Raw genomic sequence first — 19,852 nt, forward strand, 5'->3', positions numbered from 1 at the left:
AAACATGTTTGCCATATTTTCTTGAAAAATGTCTTAAATCAATAACTGATCAGCAAAACATGTGTATGGATCTTCATTAAACAGAAAACACGGATCAGACCAGACGTTTAAGAAAAATGCTTTTATTATTTTTTTTACACCTTTAAAAAGCAAATTTTTAAAGCACAAAGCATTACTCTGTATATAAACACATTTCTTCCTTTGACTAAAAAAATGGTAGCATTTGCACATTGTGCTTTGATTGCAAAGTCTGTACAACCGCTCTGGGTCTCCTGTGGTGTCACAACCCCAGTAAACATTTTATTGCATAAATCACATTTGACCTCAGCGGTCATATGCTGAAGTCTTCAATAGAGAGTGGAAAAATAGAGAAAAGAAATACCACTAACATGAGGAGAAAAGAAGCTGTCAAACCTGTAACACAGTGAACAATAATAGCAGCTTCCTGAATGAAGGCGTTGCACATTGTCCTGAACAGAAACACAACAGAAATACAACAAAAATCATGTGACAATAAACGGCAGTTGTGCTTTTATCTATCTAGCAAAAACATCTTCCTCCTCCGCAAATTATTCCAACAAATGATGCAAACACACACTCAAAACAAAAAATAGTAAAAAAGAAAGAAAACTTCTGAGGAGAATTTGCAGCTATTTGCCTTTACAACAGTAGCTGACTAAATGCTAATCTCTAGTTGCACACATCCCCTTCACGATAAGCACGTTTTACATCATCTTATTTTTGCTATCATCTATTCAACCTACATTTGAAAAACTAGCATTTCTCAAAAGGCAGTGTCTCTCTGTGACGCCGCCGAGGAGACTCAACGTCATTTAAATGCTGAATGGAAAATCGGTTTGCACACAAAAATATACAAATTCAAAAATTCATGACTTTGGTATAAACAAAATGGACACAGTTAGTCACACACAAAACTTCCATTCCTGAATGTTCCCTTTAGACCACAGACTGGATTTCCACGTGTCCCGTCAGTGTCAATTATGCAAAGGTACATGGGGAGAAAATGCCACCAGGAAATGAACAAAGCGAGGATCAGCAAGGATCCAAAAAACTGGGATTATCAAAAAGAAAAGTGCACTCATACCTCATCTCTGGGATAACAGTTGATCTTTAAACTTAAAAAAAAACAACCTCAGAATAAACCTCTAAGATGGAGGATTAGGGCCCACTGTTTAGAAAGTCCTAAAGGTCCTATTTGTAAGAAAAGTCGATTTTTTTAGTCTCATTCCCAGCTTGTCAAATACTGACGTTTGGGGTGGGGACTGTCTCGACCTACCACCCCAAAGTGTCAGTATTTGTCGAGACGGGAAAGAGACTCAAATATCAACTTTCCTTACCAACAGGACCTTAACTGTTCTGAGAAATTGTAATATTATTAGAACTACATCATGAAAAAGGTTGCTTTAAGAACAAATGCTGTGTGTTATGATTAAAGGGGCTCTATGTGACAACATGGAGTCATTTATATGTATTAATCACTTTTTACACATTACCCAAATGTGAGCAGATTGCAATGTGACGTGAAAAATGAGAGCTTCCTGTCTCTCTCAGTTGTCTATACAGCTTGTGGAGGATTTGTTTAAGTTAAGTTATTAAATGCTGCTGGACTGTGGATTTCTTTGTGAAAGGACTTCAAAGAATGTGACTTCTTGCACGTTCTCCAGTGCCTCGTGTCCGCTCTGCTAACAGAGAGCAACAGTGGCTTACGTTGGTTTAGAAATTGAGTCCGCTGACATAAATGAACGACCGGCTTCCAGCACAACACAGACGATTAACAGAGTCCCTTTAAACTGGTTAGACTGGACACACGCATGTTTTATCTTTTCCTGTAACTGCATAGTAACGTATATAAGCACTATACACCAGATTGGCCACAACATTAACTGTGCATTCATGTGCTGTTGAAATTATCGGAAAAAACGTTTATCCAACTGGGAAAATTCACATGAACGCTCTGAGCAGTAAAATGCAAAACAAACTTCTTTATGGCGTCCATGTCGCCCCCACATTCTGACATGACCGCAACTGGAACACACCGAAATCGGAAGAACGGCTTCCCAACTCGGGAAATGAAGACTAGGTAAAAATAACGCTATGAGGGCCTTAACGCACCCTGCTACACTGGAAGAGCTGCTCAGGAATGGTCTGAAGAACCTAACAAAGAGCCCAAGGCTTTGCTGGAACAACTCTGATCATGGAGGACCCACCTCGTAACCCACAGGACTCAGAACGCACCGCCAGACATCACAGGAAAACCCTAGAGGTCCTGTGTCCACGCCTTGATCAGTGAGAGCCAAGTGTGATCCATGATCGAGCCTCCATGGATCAGACTTGTTCCTGCATTTTCCAAGGAAGCTTGATCAGATTGAGATCTGAAGAATCCAGAAGAAGAAGCCAGATATGAGCCTTGAGCTGTTTGTCACCTTCCTCGGGTCGCTCCTGAGCAGGTTTTGTGGTGTGGGCTGTTGCATGTCACAGAACATGGTGTCAGTGGTTTTAATATCGGTGTTTCTACTGCATTGTACAGCTACTGTTTTTCCTCATGATATCACGACTTTATTATTGAAATATTCAACTTTATTCTCTAAATCTCAGCTGACTGTGTCGCCCTAATTTCTCACATAGTTCTCAAGGCAAAAAGTTGAGTTACAGACGAAGCTGTCCTTTAAGTTCTATTTCTTTTCTGTTACATTGAAATGAATCACCTGCTCCTTTGATCTAGTTTCTTTAAAAGCTCACACTTTTGAAAGCAGACCGTCTGGGAGAACGTTTTCATCTCAAAGTAGACACCAGTTTTATGAAAATGACCAAAGGAGAAAATTCACCATCAACACTTTGAGAAGAACAAACCCGCCTGATTCTCCTGCGTCCCATTAAAAATCTTTAAAGTAGATCAATAAAAGCCTCATTAATGCTGAAGGGCTCCACTTTGTTTTCTCTGTGAGCGCAGTGCCAGTGTGTGCTGACTCATCCCCGACTTGCGACTGTACTGTGTGCAAGCTCTCCAGCCTATTAGCCGGGTGAATTGTGAGTGTCTTGGCGAGCCGGTTTCTCCTCGTACAGCGGTCAACAGGGCAGCACGGAGATTAAAAACGCTGAGTTCATGCACCCACAGCAGCAGAGAGAAGCAATGAGAGCCTGCTGGGACTGACAGCCTCTTTATGTTTGTCAAGAATTTACCTCGACCTTCAGCGCTCCTGCCATTGTCTATTTGAATGTTATAAATTGACATGTTAGTGAGACGCAGCTGTGCCTCCGCTGCCCACACGTCTAGCTGCGAACACACACACGTACGTCTACACCACCCACACTGATATCTTGCAATTATCATGCAGAGGAGTTATAGAAGGAGAGCTTTTCAGATGAGTTTCTAAGCAAAAAACAAGATATAAAAAAGGTCAAAAGGGGCATGAAAATTAATGAAAACGTAGCTAAACCTAATGGTGCTGCTGTTGGAATCAAAGGACATAAAGTGAAAGATTGTGAAAAAGTATGTTTTACAAGGACGAGTCAAGGGATTCATCCGAGAATCACTTTAAAATCACTTTCAGTGTCGCCTGCATACATTAACTACGACATGAAAGTATGGAAATTATTTTCATTCCGATTATTTTCTCAACTAATCAATTAGTTATTTGGTTTATAATTGGTTATTAATGTCCTCAAATGTCATGTTCTGTCCCAAACTGAAAACATACTCAGTTTACTGTCTGAGAGGAGTAAAAAAAAACAGAACATATTCAGAAAATTTAGACTTTCTTTCTTTTGAAAAGAACTTGTTGGCAATGAACTGATTAATAGATTAGGTGTTGCAGGACAAGGAAGCTTAGAATGACACTGCTGGGATTATTTGGACTGGTCTACGTGAAGCTTTAGAGGACTTTTCCCTTTGTATTCATCTTGTTTAGTGGAGAAAGTGCCCATCTTACTCGAGAGCAAAGAATCTCTGTCAGTCTTTCTTTCTGTGGTTCGCACATCTCGAGAACCGTTCACCCGATCTACTTCAAACAGGGCAGTTTTATTGCTGAGGACCCAGGGAGGCGCTGTGCCGAATTTGGTGCAATTTGGACAATTGGCGGATTTTCATTCCATGACAACAGTGCTAACCGCTTGAAGGTCTTTAAGTAATGACACGCTTATGTTGAGCAGTGGTCAAAGAAGCGGCTGGAAAAACTCTTCCTCTCTGTGGTATCGTCTGAACAGTTGAAGTTACCCGTGTTAACTTCAGGACACACAGCCATGAAGAAGTCTCACATATCTTGCTGACTGATGTAATCCACATCCCAACTGTTGTAAGTTAAAAGAACAAAGTGACTCTTGATCAGTGAAATCATTGGCTCATTTCTCGGCCGTAGGATCTCTGACACGGGAAAACTTTTGCTTTACAAACTGGGCTGAACTCCTGGTGATGCAGAACTAACCGTGTGTAACTGCGTTCTGTAATGGCGCATGAATTATTAAGTCTCTTTGCGACCAACTGGCAGACTTTAGTGGCTTTTGGTTACAGCTAAGAGTGGTAGCACAAAGTTTGTCATCCTTAAACATCTCATAAAGGAGCTTCAGCACTGGCAGCTTATTAGGATGAATTATTAATCAGGAGGTTTTTTTAAAGATGGCTGCAGGCCTGATGGGTTTATCTCAGGGTATGCGGCATCATGCTACCTGCAGTCTCCGGTCTCCAGTGTGAGTCACATGACATGACTCTGACCAGGTGTGCATAAACAAGAGCTCAGCTAAACACAGAGGACTTTTGAAGAGACTCTCTTGGTTTAATCATCTGAAATCAAATATAGTGGTGTGAAGTGTTTATCCCTCAGAGCAGCTTGCCAGAAACCTAATCCTAAATTAAAGAATAAATATTTAAAGCAGTTAAGCTCACTAAAGACATAACAACATAATCCTCCCCAAAATAATTTGTGACTATTTAACTGTGTTTTAGGGGAAACAGCTTCAGAGAGAACTGGAAGCTGACAGTTTGGAAGCATTAAGTATTTTTGTAAAAGGATGACAGCCAAATTAATTTACCTCACCTAACAGTTTAAATATGGTAAACTTCAAAAAATACTTCTTGATTTAAAACTTTTTGAGGGTTACGGATTAAAAACTTTGCAGTGGAGAAATAAAACCCAGAATGTTTAAGTGTTTTATAAAGATAAGATATATTTTTGGCAACATTCTCCTTAAAATAATTTATAATATATTCTGTATTTTTTTTTATTGAGTTTATTTGTCTCAATAAACTTTGCAAATCTGAAAAAAATGGTGTAAAACTGGAGGAAAACTTGTGGTGGATGCAACAAAGCAAGTTGGAAATGTGATTCAGTTGTAACGATTCAATTCTCTAACATCATATATTCTTACTTTAAACCAACACACACACACACACACACACGCTCCTCCTGAACACACACACTCGCACTGTGAAACTAGGTCTGTGCATAATTACAAACACTCGCTCAAGGAAAAAAACAGGGGAGGAGAGCTACAGTCATTGTTGCAGAAAATATAAAACCTGCAACAGAAACGTTAAGTGTTGACAGCTGCAGCTGAATAAACTCATCTTTAGATTATGAACCTCAACCAAAACTGTGATGCACACACACACACAACCACACACACAATGTGAGGAAGCATCCGTCTCACATTCACTCATCCATCACACATAAAGAATATTCAACCCTTCAGTCATCATCTCAGCTGTATCTATATGTGGGTTACGGTCTAGTTGTGCTTGGCACGAATCCCTTTTAAGTAGTTTTTCCAGCGTTTGACCACATCCTTGAAGATGGGAGAGTTGTCTATGGATGCCACCAGCTGTAACTGGTTAATGTGCGTGGTGTGATAGTCCCAGCGGGCCAGGTTGGGCGCCGTGCCCAACATGAAGTGGCGCAGGTCATAAATGCTCCCAGACCCCGTGTCAAAGAGCGGCAGCATGGCCTTCAGCGACTCCATGCCGCGGCTGAACAGCTGCCCGGCCTCCCTGCCAAGCTTCTCTCCGGCTGTCTCAGTCAAGTCAAAGAGTCCCAGCAGGGAGTAGATGAAGCCGTTGAGGACAAAGGAGCTGGGTGTGGTGGGGTACTCCTCATACCAGTCGTATTTGTTCATGAACACAGCTTTGACCCCGTGCTGCGCTGAAGGCACCTTGTAGGGTCCGACTGCCTTGAGGGCAGCGTTGAGGTAAGCCTGGTCCTTGGTGAGGAGGTAGGCTCTCACCAGGGTGGACATGGCCTGGCCTTGAGCCATGGCCGAGTACCAGCCAGGCTCCAGAGGCCGGAAGCCTTCCCCCAGTTTACGGGTGACCATGATGGGCCAGCCGCCTCGTTCGTCCTGGTTGCGGAGCAGCCAGTCGCTGGCGGCGAAGAAGGCAGCCATGTGGGCAGTAGTGGAGATGGTGACATTGTCAACAAAGCCACGCCCATGTAGGACAAGTCGCACCACCCGTCTGGGCATGATCTGAGGAGGACATCAGACGCAGAGGCAGAGGAATTAGGATTATCATCTCTGCATGTATTGAGCGTCGAAGTTCCCATAATAAAATATATCCCAACATAATTTAACAAAACTCTACATCTGTATTTAATTTACATTCATACAAATCTGTTGAAAATAATGGTGCACGAGTCATCATGTTATTAGCTTGGTGCATACCATTACCTGAAATACAGCTTTGAGATCAGAAATCACTTACGATTAATCATGTACAGTCCAGTTTAGGGCTGACACAAACAATTATTTAGATTATTGAAACAAATGATGGTTATTTAACTATCAATATCAAAGTTGCAGATTAGTTTTCTAATGATCAATTAATCATCTAATTGTTTCTGCATTGGTCTCGTTACGTAAGCGTCGTTTCCACCAAGCAGTGTGGTTCAGTTCAGTTTGTTACACATTAGAACGGTTGTTTTTGCATTTCCATTAAAATAAGTTGTGGATGGCAACAAAAGAACTGCTCCATCCCATCCTGTTTCTTCTTTCCGTACCTATCACACTGATCTGATACTAAAAGGTGAACTTAAAACATAATTAAAAAAAAAACAGATGTTTTATCAAAGCCACTTTCAGCACCAGATGTCTGACGTAAACTGACCTTCGTGGCCTTCACAGCCTTGGTGTTGGACAGCCCGACGCCCTTCCTGAGGTCGGTGAGCAGATCTCGGGTCAGGGTGCTCCAGGCGGTCCGTGAGCCGATACCGTAGGTGATGTCACGGTCTTTGAAGGCGATGAGCTGCGAGCTGGTCACGTAGTGGATGGTGAAGGGCGGGCCCTTCTCTGTGGTTTCCAGGACAACAGACACGCTGCCATTGGAGACGAACTTGAGGTCCAAGCTGAGGATGAAGTCTTTGGAGTTACCCAGCTGGAGGGACACACCTTCTGAGGACTCTGTGGTGGCGGGGTGAGGAGGGTGGGTGCAGCAGATAAATAAGGGGAGTGTTAAAAATGAACTTCAGGAGAAAAGAAACTATTGTGTTTTTTTCCAAGTGCAATTGATCAGAAAAAATAACCTCATTTGACTGATTTTAAGAACTTCTGATGACTAACAGATGACAACGGACTATTTTTAGCAGACTGACTGGAAGCCTTTTCCAGTCGCACACACCCTCCTTTGATGCCGTGCTTCTATGATGGCTCATCTTTGTCCTCGTTTTCCTAAGATTCACTTGATAGTCACATATTCAAAAGATCAGTCTAACAGTCTGATAACTTCAGAGATATTCTGCAGTCAAAACCTTCCTCTTTATTACCAAGGATCCTGTATTTTTATTACCTGTGTGAAGTGCCGAGCTCTGCGTGTGTATGTGTTGCGCACGCACACCCACACCCACACCCACACCCACACCCACACCCACACCCACACACGCGCTTCTCATGGGATGTACAGTACAGATGTGTCACTGCACACTGAGCTTAATTAGGAAGAGGACAGCAGGGAGGGAAGAAGGGAGCAGCAGGAAGATGTAAGAGTAAAGGAAGAAGATGAAGAACTGCAGCAACTTCCCTATAGACTGAAAAAGGGGCCGGGCGATACGGACCGTAATTAATATTTTAGTATTTTAAGGCTGAAAGGCGATATATACAATACACATCTCTAAATGCCTTGTGTGCTTGTGACATCTCAATTGTGATCAAAATAAAATGCAAAAACAGGGTTTTTTCCACGTTTATACAGCTGCAAAACATATAAATGAAAAATTATGTAAAATAGATAGCAAGGCTATAAGTTAACTTTTTTTGCTCATAGCACTGGAGCTTCAGAGGCAGAAAGTTCGGCAGCACGGGCCACAAAATGGTAGCATGAGTGTAAAAGTATCAGGTGGGTTCATTGTAGTTTGAGACTATTCAAATTCTGTGTTTAAGGAAGTTTAATAAGTCATTTCAATAGCCTTTCAAAATAATATCATACTGAAAAATGTTTTTGAATATTTTTACTCTTATCATTATTTATGCACATAGGAGGAACAGTATCGTTACTAGGCTTAGGCTGATATTACCGATAAACCAAAACTACCCTGTAGCAACATCTCAGACTAGCTGCTAGTTTGGTGTAAACTCAGACTTTCTGTGGCCCAACAGGTGAATTAGGTCTGCAACCAGATGTAGTGAAAGTGTTATTGTTATATCATAGCATACATACAGCATCAAACACACATTCTCGATGATGAGATGTATGTAGTTTGAAATAACATGATGAGAAAAGACGATTAAATTATATCTAAGCTAGTTTAGGTTTTTTTTTTTAGGTTTTTTTCCATCCAGAAGTCACTGAAACAAACATTGTAATTGGTTCCATTTGCATCACCACATCACTTCCCTAAAAGCTCACCAAAGACATGAACTCAGCTGATATTCAGTTTCCACACTGCAACCGCTCCTCTTGCATTATATCAACTCTTTTCCAGGCACTTCAGCGGCTGTGCTGAATTCATTTCAACCCCCTTAAGCACGAATAGATTCTGGGATGATCTCTCCTTTGGCCTTGTTACTTGGTCTGCGCAGCACCTTTTTCTCATCAAGGTTCCCCAAAGGATAAAGAGAGGAAAGAGTGTAGGAGTAAAGAAAAAGGAGGGTAATGGAATCATGGCTCCTTAAAGCATCCCGAGATCACAGAGAGTGAAAATGAGCCAATAGTGAGAAGACAATTGAGAAACAGAGACAGCGAGATCTCACATGTCATGAGAAAGCAGAGGCAGACGAGGCCGACGGAGACACAAAGGCAGTCGATCAGGAGGAGAATGAAGGAGAGAGCCAGTCTGGCAGGGGCCTCTGGATGACTACGGCTCTTTAATGCACTCATAAATCCATTACTTAAGGCAATGCAGAGAGTAAGTGGATTTGTACTCTGGCCCCGTGATTACTCTGGCATCAATAAAGGATGGGCAGGGAATATAGACGAGATTCCACCTCCTCCGCTCTGCTTTGCTCTCTGGCTGTTTAGCAATAAGGCAGGAGACAGAGATGACATGCAGCAAGAAATATGCCAGCATGAAACCAGTCTTGTATACACAGGTGGGTACGTCAGACGAACACTTGAAAACGCATGTACCGTATGTAATGTGCATGTGCGGCTACAAAAGACCCATGTAACAGTCGATGCTCATGTGATTATTCATCCACAGCCTCCAGTGACTTCATCATTGTGACCACACAAACACAGAGCACCGATAAAATCTATCCGCCCTCTTGGGAAGCTTTAATGTTTTTAAGGCCGCAAGCAACAGTTATTTTTATTACTGATGAATCTGCCAATTATTTTCTTTATAAATCTTTCTGATCATGAAATGTTGGAAAACAGTGAAAATCCACATTATAATTTCCCAGTGCTCAATGTGACTAATTAATATTGTTTGTTTTCTACGCTCAACAGTCCAAAGCTAAAATAGATTCAATTTACGATCATATCTGACAACTAAATACACCAATTCTGCACATTTGACAGGCTGAAGCCATCAAATCATAGCATTATTGCTTAAAAAATAAAAAAAACAGTTAATCAAATAAGTTGCTGATTGATGTTCTGTGCTCTATGTGGTGTCGGAATAATTGGAAAAATGTTTTTATAAATGGAAAAATTCACATAAATGCCCCCTCAAGTCAGAAGAACACCTCTGAACTCTGGGTCGATGTTGGGAAACTTTTATCACAATCATGTATTGCATATCTAATTCTGGCTCACATGTAAACTGTAGTACGGTATTTTGGGTTGGACAAAATGCAGAACAACTACTTTTTGGCATCCATGTTGCTCCCACATTCTGATTTGATGCACATGAACACAACAAAGTTGGAAGAACAGCTTCCAACCTCCGAAGGTGAAAACTTCCGAGGAGCACATGAATGCATCATTACTGACCAATTATTTCAGCTCTGCATGTTTTATTGCTTCACTTCATTGAATTAAATTAGATTTAATGCGGCTTTTTGACTCTATTAAACATGAAAAGACCCTTTAAATGCAATACAAATTCATAAAAACTATAAAAATACATGTTTGCATAAGTATGACAAATGTAACATTTCCTAAAACCATCCAACTGGTGAATTATGATTCCTAATGCAAATATTGGGCAAATAATATTGCTTGCTGTATGGTTAAGTGGATTAACAGAGCCCGAAGCTTCTAGAGGAAAACACCTGGAGTCGAGGGGAGCACAGAGTCTGTTTTCTAAACTTTTGGGATTAAAGTGGATCTATCTTCACTGTTGCTTCTCAACCTGTCTGCAGCAAGGAGGTGTGGAGGTGTCGAAATTCACTTTAATACACCGTAATTCTTTATTTGACTGCAGAATGGAGGGGAAACGTACTTTACATCATGATCATGTACAGATAAGAGATGGGAAAAGAAAAGACACTAGAGGATAACAGAAAGAAACAGTATCTGGTGAATGCCTCTTCAGTAAGAAACAAAACTGAACATTAATACTAAATAACACAGGCACAACACTATCTAGGCGATCGAGCCCTGGAGTAGAGAACAGTTGCAACAATAGAAGTTCAAAATGCTTGGTTGTCACATGATTCACAGAGACTTCTAATAGTTCCCCGAAGTTCATTAATTTGATTCAGATGTGATGATATACAACTTGATTCTTATCTGATCTTCCCTTTTAAAAGAGCACCTCAAATGGTCTGTTCCACTGCAACTCTACTGGCAATTACTGTAGAAAAAAATAAAAATTGGTCCATTGGATTGAACAGGGATGACGTGACTCTCTCTACTCAAGGACTCTGCCAGTCAGGAACTGCCAAGATGGCAACGGCCGGCACCACCCACTTTGAGCTTCATTTTGACTCTTTAGAAACCTGTGGGTGTTGCACAGTGGCTGTGTCAACTATCTTTACAGTCAGTGGTTTTACATAGTGAGCAGATTGTTGTAGGTTGTAGCCATGGCCAAATCAACCAGGACTAAAATCTAAAGAATTACTGTTTATCAGTCTCAGAAAAGTCACTTTAACTCCACTGTGACTCAACATTTTTAAGTCAGTAAAACAGAAAAACTTTCAAGGTTAGTGAACACTTCTTACAGGCTCTGTCACTAGCTGGTGACAGCTGCTCCACAGTATCTCACTACTCAGATCACCTTGCTAATTCTGGCAGGGTTTTGTTTATGCAAACTACATTTCTGAACTATCAACAGACCACGAGGGGATTCAGAAAATAAAGGGTCTCAGCAGCGGACAGTGTTCGAGCAGGAATGTGCAGATGGTAGACGGTAGGTTATTATCAGGGGACAGACGATTGATCCACTTGTCAGAGCATTTGAGAGGCTGTTCAACACCGGTGCCCTAGATACAGTAAGGAGGAAAAAAAAAAGGTCCAAACAGAAAGAGGGGAGTAGGAGGAGGAAGTGGAGGAAGGAAAACACAGAAAGAGAAAGTGACAGCAGGGGAAGAAAACAAGAAAAGTTTGGACGAGGGAGCAGAATAAGGCGTTAAAATGGATCGAGGTTATATGATTGCAACGTTTAGGAGGGGTGAAGGGGTGATAAGTGGGTGGAAATGGGTAAATAGAGGTGGAAGACTGACTGAAATCTGGGGATAGACGAGGAAGATTAATGGAGAATGAAGACCGCCGAGGGAGGGCTGAGGAGTGATGATGAAAACATGATGATGTCAAGGAAAGAGAGAACGGTGATGGCGAGCTAAAGCTCTGAGGCGAGGTGAGCGAGGACTAGAGAGAGAAAGAGAGAGAGGCGGTGAAATGAAAAGAAATTGTTGATGATGAGAGGCTGAAAGCGGAGGAATTAGGAGGAGGTGAAAATTACAGTTGAGGCAGCAGCTCGACAGAGGACAGAGAAAGAGAGAGCGAGTCTCCTGGAAATATCAGCAGGAGATCAAAGTCAGGAGAATAAAAGACGGCTCACAGTCGGCGCTGGGTAAAATATTCTGACTTCTCCAAAATCCAAAAATAACTCCTGACAACTGTTTCATGGCCTTGGTCATTTTACAGCTGTAAAACTATGCAAGAATTTCAATCTCTATTAAGATAAAGAGTCAGACCTTATTTCGAGTTAAGATATTTAGACAACTATTTAGACAACTCTTTTTTAAATATATATTTTAAGCTACTATTGATGTTTACGAATAAAACTTCAAATGTCTGTCATCATGTTTAATGACGTCATCACCTTAAACAGAAAACAAAGACCACAGAAAAAAATTGAACAAAGTGATTTATCGGATTTGTTCTGTAACGACATAATTAATACATGATAAAAGTGTTCGAACTGAAATACATTTTTTGTTATTGTGGTTATTTAAATGTAATTTATGAATCCGTTGCAGCTAAATGACCTCAAGTAAGTCCTAAGTCATTTTGTCTTGGGGAAGTCTTTAGTTAAGGAAAGTCAAGTTCCAGGTCAAGTCACTTTTTCCCCACCGAAGATACTGAAGTCAAAGCAGCGAAATAAATGTAATCATCAAACATACAATATTATATAACAGCTTATTTTGTAATTTATCATCTCATCAAAAAACCCATCCCTTCTTAAGTGTGTGTACTGACAGACCTAAAATAAAACACTAAAAAACTAAACTGAAAACATAAAATGAAAACTGAAAAGTAATTCGAGTCATCACGAGTCATTAATTTTCTGTCAAGTCAAGTTGCAAATCATCTAAAGTGACTCGAGTCGACTCGAGTCCAAGTCACAATGACCCAAGTCTCTGCTTAGTACATTAACTAGTAGTACTGTTGTATAATCTTTATCTGAAACCTTGCAGATACACCAGGTTTAAACAGAATTAATACAAATGCAAAAATTAAATTGCAAACACTATCAGAAAATGACTGTTTCTACATTAACAGAATCAAAAAATATTGCTGTTGCTTCTGAAAAATAGATCCAGAGTGTTCAGAACTTCTGTTAAAGTGTGATGATGTTGTACTTTGTTTGGGAACACAAAAGTTCAAAAAAGAAAGATCCAACTCTTCTGGCAAAACAAATGTTATGGTTATTTCATGGTGAAATTCCTAAAAGACAAGACAAAGTATGTTAAAAACAAGCTGAGTAACAACCCATGCGTAGCAGCTTTGCTGGTGCTTGTTGCCGAGGTCCTCCCAGGTTCAGCTCAGTTTAAGAAAAATCTATTTCTATGTAAACTCTCAGAGGTTATTCTTCAAGAGTTCAGATATTTGTTAAGGTCGACGTAAGACATCAAGCCATTAAGTTTTAAAGGCTTAAAACTTTAGCTGAGAGATTATAAAAACAACCCTCATTAAAAGTTACACTCTGCAACGAGCGAACTGCATGCTAGCTTGTCCAATACTGACCTGAGGCAATCAACCAGATTGTTGCTGTGGAAAGAAAAGCAACAAGAAAAAACCTATTCCACATCTTATCAAAATATCAATGTTTTTGATTCTTGCACAAAACCCTCTTTGGCCATGCGTAAACCTAACCTAAGAATAAAGAACGTGTTTAATTAACATTAATTGACAACAGTTGAGTAAATTGACCAGAGACAGTTGTCATCATAGCTGGTGAAACCACCGCTCACTGGATAAAACTAACTGGCTCTTGTGATTTGAAAATTGCACTCTTTCAAAGCGTATCTGAATTGGACTCTATCATTCCCACCGCAAACTGCAGCCCTGAATACTCTTCTGTTTGTGGTATAATGAAAAGGATGATAGAAGTGAAGAGGGAGACAGTTCATTTTTTTCATATTTTCCCTCTTTATAGATCAAATTTTAGATGCATAAGGGAGAAGGCTGCACAATAAACGACTACACAGTACAGTCTGAGTGAGGCCAGAGCTGTTTTTTCAGTAAAATATGAGCCTTGGATACAAAGAGAGTGAGGTGAAGTAAATCAGATCCCTTGGAGTTGAAACAGTGCAAAGTGGCACCAAGGACAGTCGCCCTTCTGCCTAAGAGCCCCCAATCTCCCAAGGCCTATCAACTGTGCACAATTAAAAAGATAATACAGGACAATTTTATTCAATAAGTATTTTGCTGCAGTGCTCAAATCTCACCAAATCCCTTAAAAACAACACCAACAAAAAGGTTTTCAGTGACATTTTTGTAGTACAGCTATAGATTTGTTTAATATAAAACTTCTGGGCATGGTGATAAAACAACAGATAAATCACTTCTCACTCATGCTAAAGCTAATGATATCTGACTGATGACCTAATGACACTGTCATTAGCTCTCCACTGCAGCAGAATTAGCTAATATTATCTTCACAGACAAGCTACTTCACAGCTCTGAAGCCTGGAGAACCAGAGCTATTAGGTTGATTTCAGGGTCCAAAATGTACTTTTTGGTCAATTTTCCAAACTGAAAATATTGTACTAGCATTTAAAAAAAAAAAATGTTATTACTTCAATCATTTTAATTTGTTCTTAATAAGTTTAAGTTTGGGGCAGTAACAGAGAGGTGCATGCTATGAGGTGTAGTTAAGTTACTTTAGTTGGCTGCAACATGGCTAGATAATCATTATAGTAACTGGAAAACTATGTTTTGTGTTCACTGCCACCAGAGCTGGGCAATATATCAATATTATCATGAAAATAAAATTAAAATATTGGATTTTTATTTTTAGGTCATGCTGCTGAGTCTTTGCTGCCTCATAAGAGAAATAAAAAAAGGCATTGTTAATGCCATGTTACTGTGGGATCCTCCTGCATTCTTCACAGCAGAGTTGTGTGAAATGCTACTTAACAACCAAGGAAAAACGTTATCAGCGGAAACACTGAGCTAGCTAGATAACCATAGTGATGATGGACAGATGGGGTCAATCAGAGAATTGTAGTACAGTCACTGACAGTTATATGTTGCAGGCTGCCCCCAGTGTGTCGAGTTAATACGAGACAAAACATTGGCAACTGTTGCAAAGACAACCGAACCGTTTCTTTTCTTCAGAGTCACAAATGTGAGTTTATTCAATCATTTAGTCTAAAATAGAAATGGATTGCCAGTTAACCTTCCTTTTTCTGGGTGACTGGTACCCGAAGGGAGAAAAAATTGTGTAGTGATAACCAGGTTTATAGGGAACCAAAGTAAACGGTGATGGTTTCATTATTCTACAGTATATCCAAGACATTGTGAGATAGGGTTTGTTGATTGGACCAATATATTTTCTATTGGCGATGGTTTCAACCCATCACCGGTTGTTTGTTGGAGCCGATATTCTGGTCTATTTTTGACATTTTATTTTGCTAAATTAATGGTGCGCCTCCTTGAAAATTTCACTCAATAAATGATCCACCTGTAAGCGTCAAAAATAGGAACAGCCAAAAATCTGTGGTTTTCTTACTGTGATTAGAAAGGAGTCGAGGAGCAGAACAGACCAGTGCAAAGAAATGCCAGCACGCCGCCTGGGGAGTGGGGCTCTGTGTGCAAGTTATCGGAGCAAGTATACAGGCAGAGCAGCTCCGTCACTTGCGCTGACCAGTTAGGACTAAATTTAACCTATACGCAAGTTCAAAAACTGTTAGAAAAATGTAACGTTTGGTATGCATTTTTTCCCCTGGCAAAAATCCACTTGGCAGGAATGAAGCGCTTGTCTGGTGAGAGCCACATCTCTAAGTGTAAGCATAGCGTACTCAGCAGGACAGGTGTATTCACAATTGCTTGTGCAAATTGGTAGAGTTGGAGTCCTTTGCTGGTATCATACATTTGCAGAGACGGTATATTGCTTCAGTTAGGCCCTTTGGTTTGCCGGTTGCGTCCAGTTCAAAACTCCTAGCTAAGCTCCTAGCGCTGGCACACACCTGCGCGAATCTATCAGCAATTGCCGAATGATGGGCTGAAGGTGGCTGGTTGGAAAATTTTAACATATCGCCCAACCCTATTGTGCAATCAACATTTACTTCATAATGATATCAGCAGAAACACTGAGTCAGCTAGATGATTGTGGCGACGGTGGACAGCGAGGGTCCATCAAAGAATTGTGATATAAGTTTATATTGAAGTAGGCCTATTTCAGTAACCCTCCAATCGCAGTGGACCTCATATATTTCACTCGCCAACAGTGATTTTTACCTGCATTTTGTGCATAGTGGATGCTAATTTTGGAACTTGGTTGATTATCTTAAAATATAAATATGATTCATATGATATGCTTAAGGAATAATCTGGTGATATTCTATATTTTTGTTGAACATATACCATGAAAAGACCAAAACCGACAATGAATTTATCCTTCATAGTGCCTGATATATCTTGCTCCTCTGTGCCATAGACCAGAACAACAAAAAGGAAATGGTTAACTTCCTTTCATTAAAGCCCATATGTCACGAACAATGGCTTGCAAAGAGCAATCTAAGCAGACAACAGCCTGGAGCTTTATTTTGTCCAACAAACAGAATTAAGGTTAATTGGCTCCAGCTGATAACATTTGGAGACAACAGTTATCTTTCCAACCGCTGATCCTCGCACTCTGGATAAAAAGGAGAAGCCGTGGAAATAATGTCAACTGGTATTATTTCTGTCTGCAGCAAACTTCACAATGCATTTAGACAGCTTAAATGTGAGAACGTCTGACTAAGTGAACAACATAGGATGAAATGTGTGATGTTGTGTCTGCTGGTTCTTAATCATCATAATTTTTTAGGAGTCTGTCATTATGTGGTGGGTCCACTGTCAACCAAGACAGTCTGCCAGTATTCAGGCACTGCTGCTGTGACTCACTGCAGACTATCATCCTGTCCTGAGGGTGTAGTTGCATATCGAGCCTCCTGCAGCCACAGTTAACAGGAGATAAGCTCCTTGCCCCGAGGCCATCTGGGCTCATGGAAAGGCTTACATACCTGGAGCACTGAACTGACGCACGGAGGTAGCTCGGGACTTGTCGGGGACACGGCTGAGACCGCAACCTTTCGGCACACTCCAGGGCGCCGCGCTGGCCCGGCTGTCTCTCTCCTCTGCGGTGTCGTAGACCTCAACGTGGGGAGGGCGCTCGGTCAGGTTTTTGCTGTAATGGCTCAGGCCGTACTGGGAGATCTGGATGGCGTAGAAGTAGCCCTGAGGGCCCCACTGGGTGGACAGAGGCACACCTGAGTGGAAAAGAAGGAAGGTAGAGAGGAAGGATGAAGACAATGGTGTTGAGTAAATGTAGAAAATGACCTCCTTATACTCAAGACATCATAGCATTCTTTTTAATACTTTACTGCTATGTTTCCTTCATCCCCTCATCTTCCATACACTTATTTACTTCAGAGAAGGGATGGGGTGATGAAAGATTTTATAATGGATCGCAATAAATAAAAACACTTACTCAATAGGCTGATCGTGGTAAATTCTTTATTTTTGGGATTATCATGAATGAAGATAGTTATGAATATCTTCACACGAATAACTTGAAAACGCTGTCTACCTCGCTCACGGACAGTGCTAAATTGGTTTCCTGATTTATTCTGAATTGCCTCAGCCTGTCTCCAAGGCTGACAGCATGGTTTGCACATTGTATTCCCCACAAAAACAAGTTAAATCAGATGTGTATAAAAACTATGGATTCCCAACTATAAAACAACATGGAGATGAAGTTATCACCATTTATTCAACCTTTATTTGTACAGAAAGTCCTTAGGATTTATGATTACGTATTTAAGACCCTTTTTTTTATTTATCACAAAAAAAAAATCAAAAAAAAATCGGTGATGCAATGAAAATATTTGTTCCCTAACAAAATGCAAGGTTGAAGTGATTCCGTTATGTTTTAGTGAAATTTTAGTTTTCATTTTAAAGTTTTGAGAATATTTCGATAATTATTAGGATAATATTATGAATTGAAATTATGTTGGACAGCAAATTTGTCCCATACCTACTTCAGATTTGTATACTTTTGATACAATTAAATTATTAAATAAAAAATAACTAAAGACACAAAAAACTGAATAATAAGAAAGAGAAACATTGGGTTTGGAGATGGGAAAGGGCCACCTGTATATTTCTCATCTTGGGCCAGACTGAAATGACAGGTCATTTACAGTCTATCTGTAGGATAAATCTTGTTCCATTATTTTGTTTGATTTGTGACTGTAAAAATATATTTTAGAGCTTTCTCAACACCTTCCCAAAATGGTTTTAGTATGTGCATGTGTGGTTTATTACATTACATTCTTATCCTTGTGTAGTCGGTTGTCTTTTTCTATTTCTAGCTGTTTCTACATCTTGTGCTACCGTGATCATCTTGATTATGTGAAGGTTTGTCTTTTCAGCTCTTTGCAGTCTATTTAAAGCAAAATGTTCCTTTTAAGATGACAGTTCACATAACAGCTTATTTTTGGCTTGAGAATAGATTGAATCTGTTAAGTGCAGTGTCACATTGAGTTCAAAACCACAGGCATATCAATTAAAATGCTCCAAAATGAATTATTGATCCAAAACACATACATTTTAAAACTTTCCAGTAACTGGATGAGACTAACTAAGGCAATAACAAAGGTTCAAATCTGGGCCTGTTTTGTAAATGCAGACAGAAGGCAACAGAAGCAGAAAAAGGATAGAAAAAAACCCACCAGTTATGGTTAATGATTGCACGGTGTGGTGAAATTCAAGCTAAGCTACTGCATTTCACTGCAGGCAAGCTTCCCTGTTCATGCAGCCAGAAATAGCTCAGGCAGGAGAATCGCTCTGATTAACAGATAGTTCACTTAGAGACCTTTTGACAGTGAGATCACATGAGCAACCCAAACCCCATCCTTCTGAGAAGAAGATAATATAGTCTGATTAGGGCTGGGTGATAATATGCCTCCTCCCTCAAACTAATCACTGCCGCATACATAGCTGATCACTTAAATTCTACTTTGCTCATTGCTTTTTGTGCTTTTTCCTCCAGCACTGGAATCTAATCATGAACTATAGACTCTATAGACAGTAAATGACATGACTCAGACAGTGTGAATGGGTTTTCATACTTGATTGTGTGTGTGCAATTGAAAATGGAGGCAAAGAATGAACAGATGGAGATTATGATTAAGTTGTTGTTAGAAAATCTCCAAAGTTCAACTCTCAAGAGACATTCAACTCATAATGCTGTGTCCAATGTTGATAATAATAATCAACTTTCTTTATGTCGCTCCTTTCATACATAAAATGCAGCAAACGTTTTTTTTTTACAAAACAAAAAGGCGAAGAGCACACAGTCAGAAAAACAGTTATAATGACAATCAATGGCAATCAACATTTCCTTAATTTGTGTCTGTGACAAAAAATGTGCATACACATACTGTACACACCAGTGCTACAGGGGAAAGGAGCATAACAATTTTTCCATTAATATATTCTGGCAATAACAGAAAAAAAGTTACACACCAATATTAGCAGAATTGATATTACTAAATATTTCCCTGTTCTATCTGGTAGAAGTCTTTTTGGTCTTCT

The 19,852-nt window shown here is 40.1% G+C and overlaps 1 protein-coding gene across 1 annotated transcript in view; it reads right to left on the reverse strand.

Moving 5' to 3' along the window:
* Positions 1–102: 102 nt before the first annotated feature.
* glceb (glucuronic acid epimerase b) overlaps positions 103–19,852 on the reverse strand; it is a 68,787-nt gene continuing 49,037 nt past the window's right edge. The window contains exons 4-6 of the mRNA XM_084353274.1: positions 17,278–17,523; positions 7,112–7,404; positions 103–6,474 (exon numbers count right to left, since the gene is read on the reverse strand). Coding sequence (XP_084209400.1) covers positions 5,743–6,474; positions 7,112–7,404; positions 17,278–17,523 — 1,271 coding nt within the window. The 3' untranslated portion in view covers positions 103–5,742. The remainder of the gene's footprint in view (positions 6,475–7,111; positions 7,405–17,277; positions 17,524–19,852) is intronic.

Source organism: Pagrus pagrus (assembly GCF_965226575.1).
Source record: "Pagrus pagrus genome assembly, chromosome: 1".
Taxonomy (NCBI): domain Eukaryota; kingdom Metazoa; phylum Chordata; class Actinopteri; order Spariformes; family Sparidae; genus Pagrus; species Pagrus pagrus.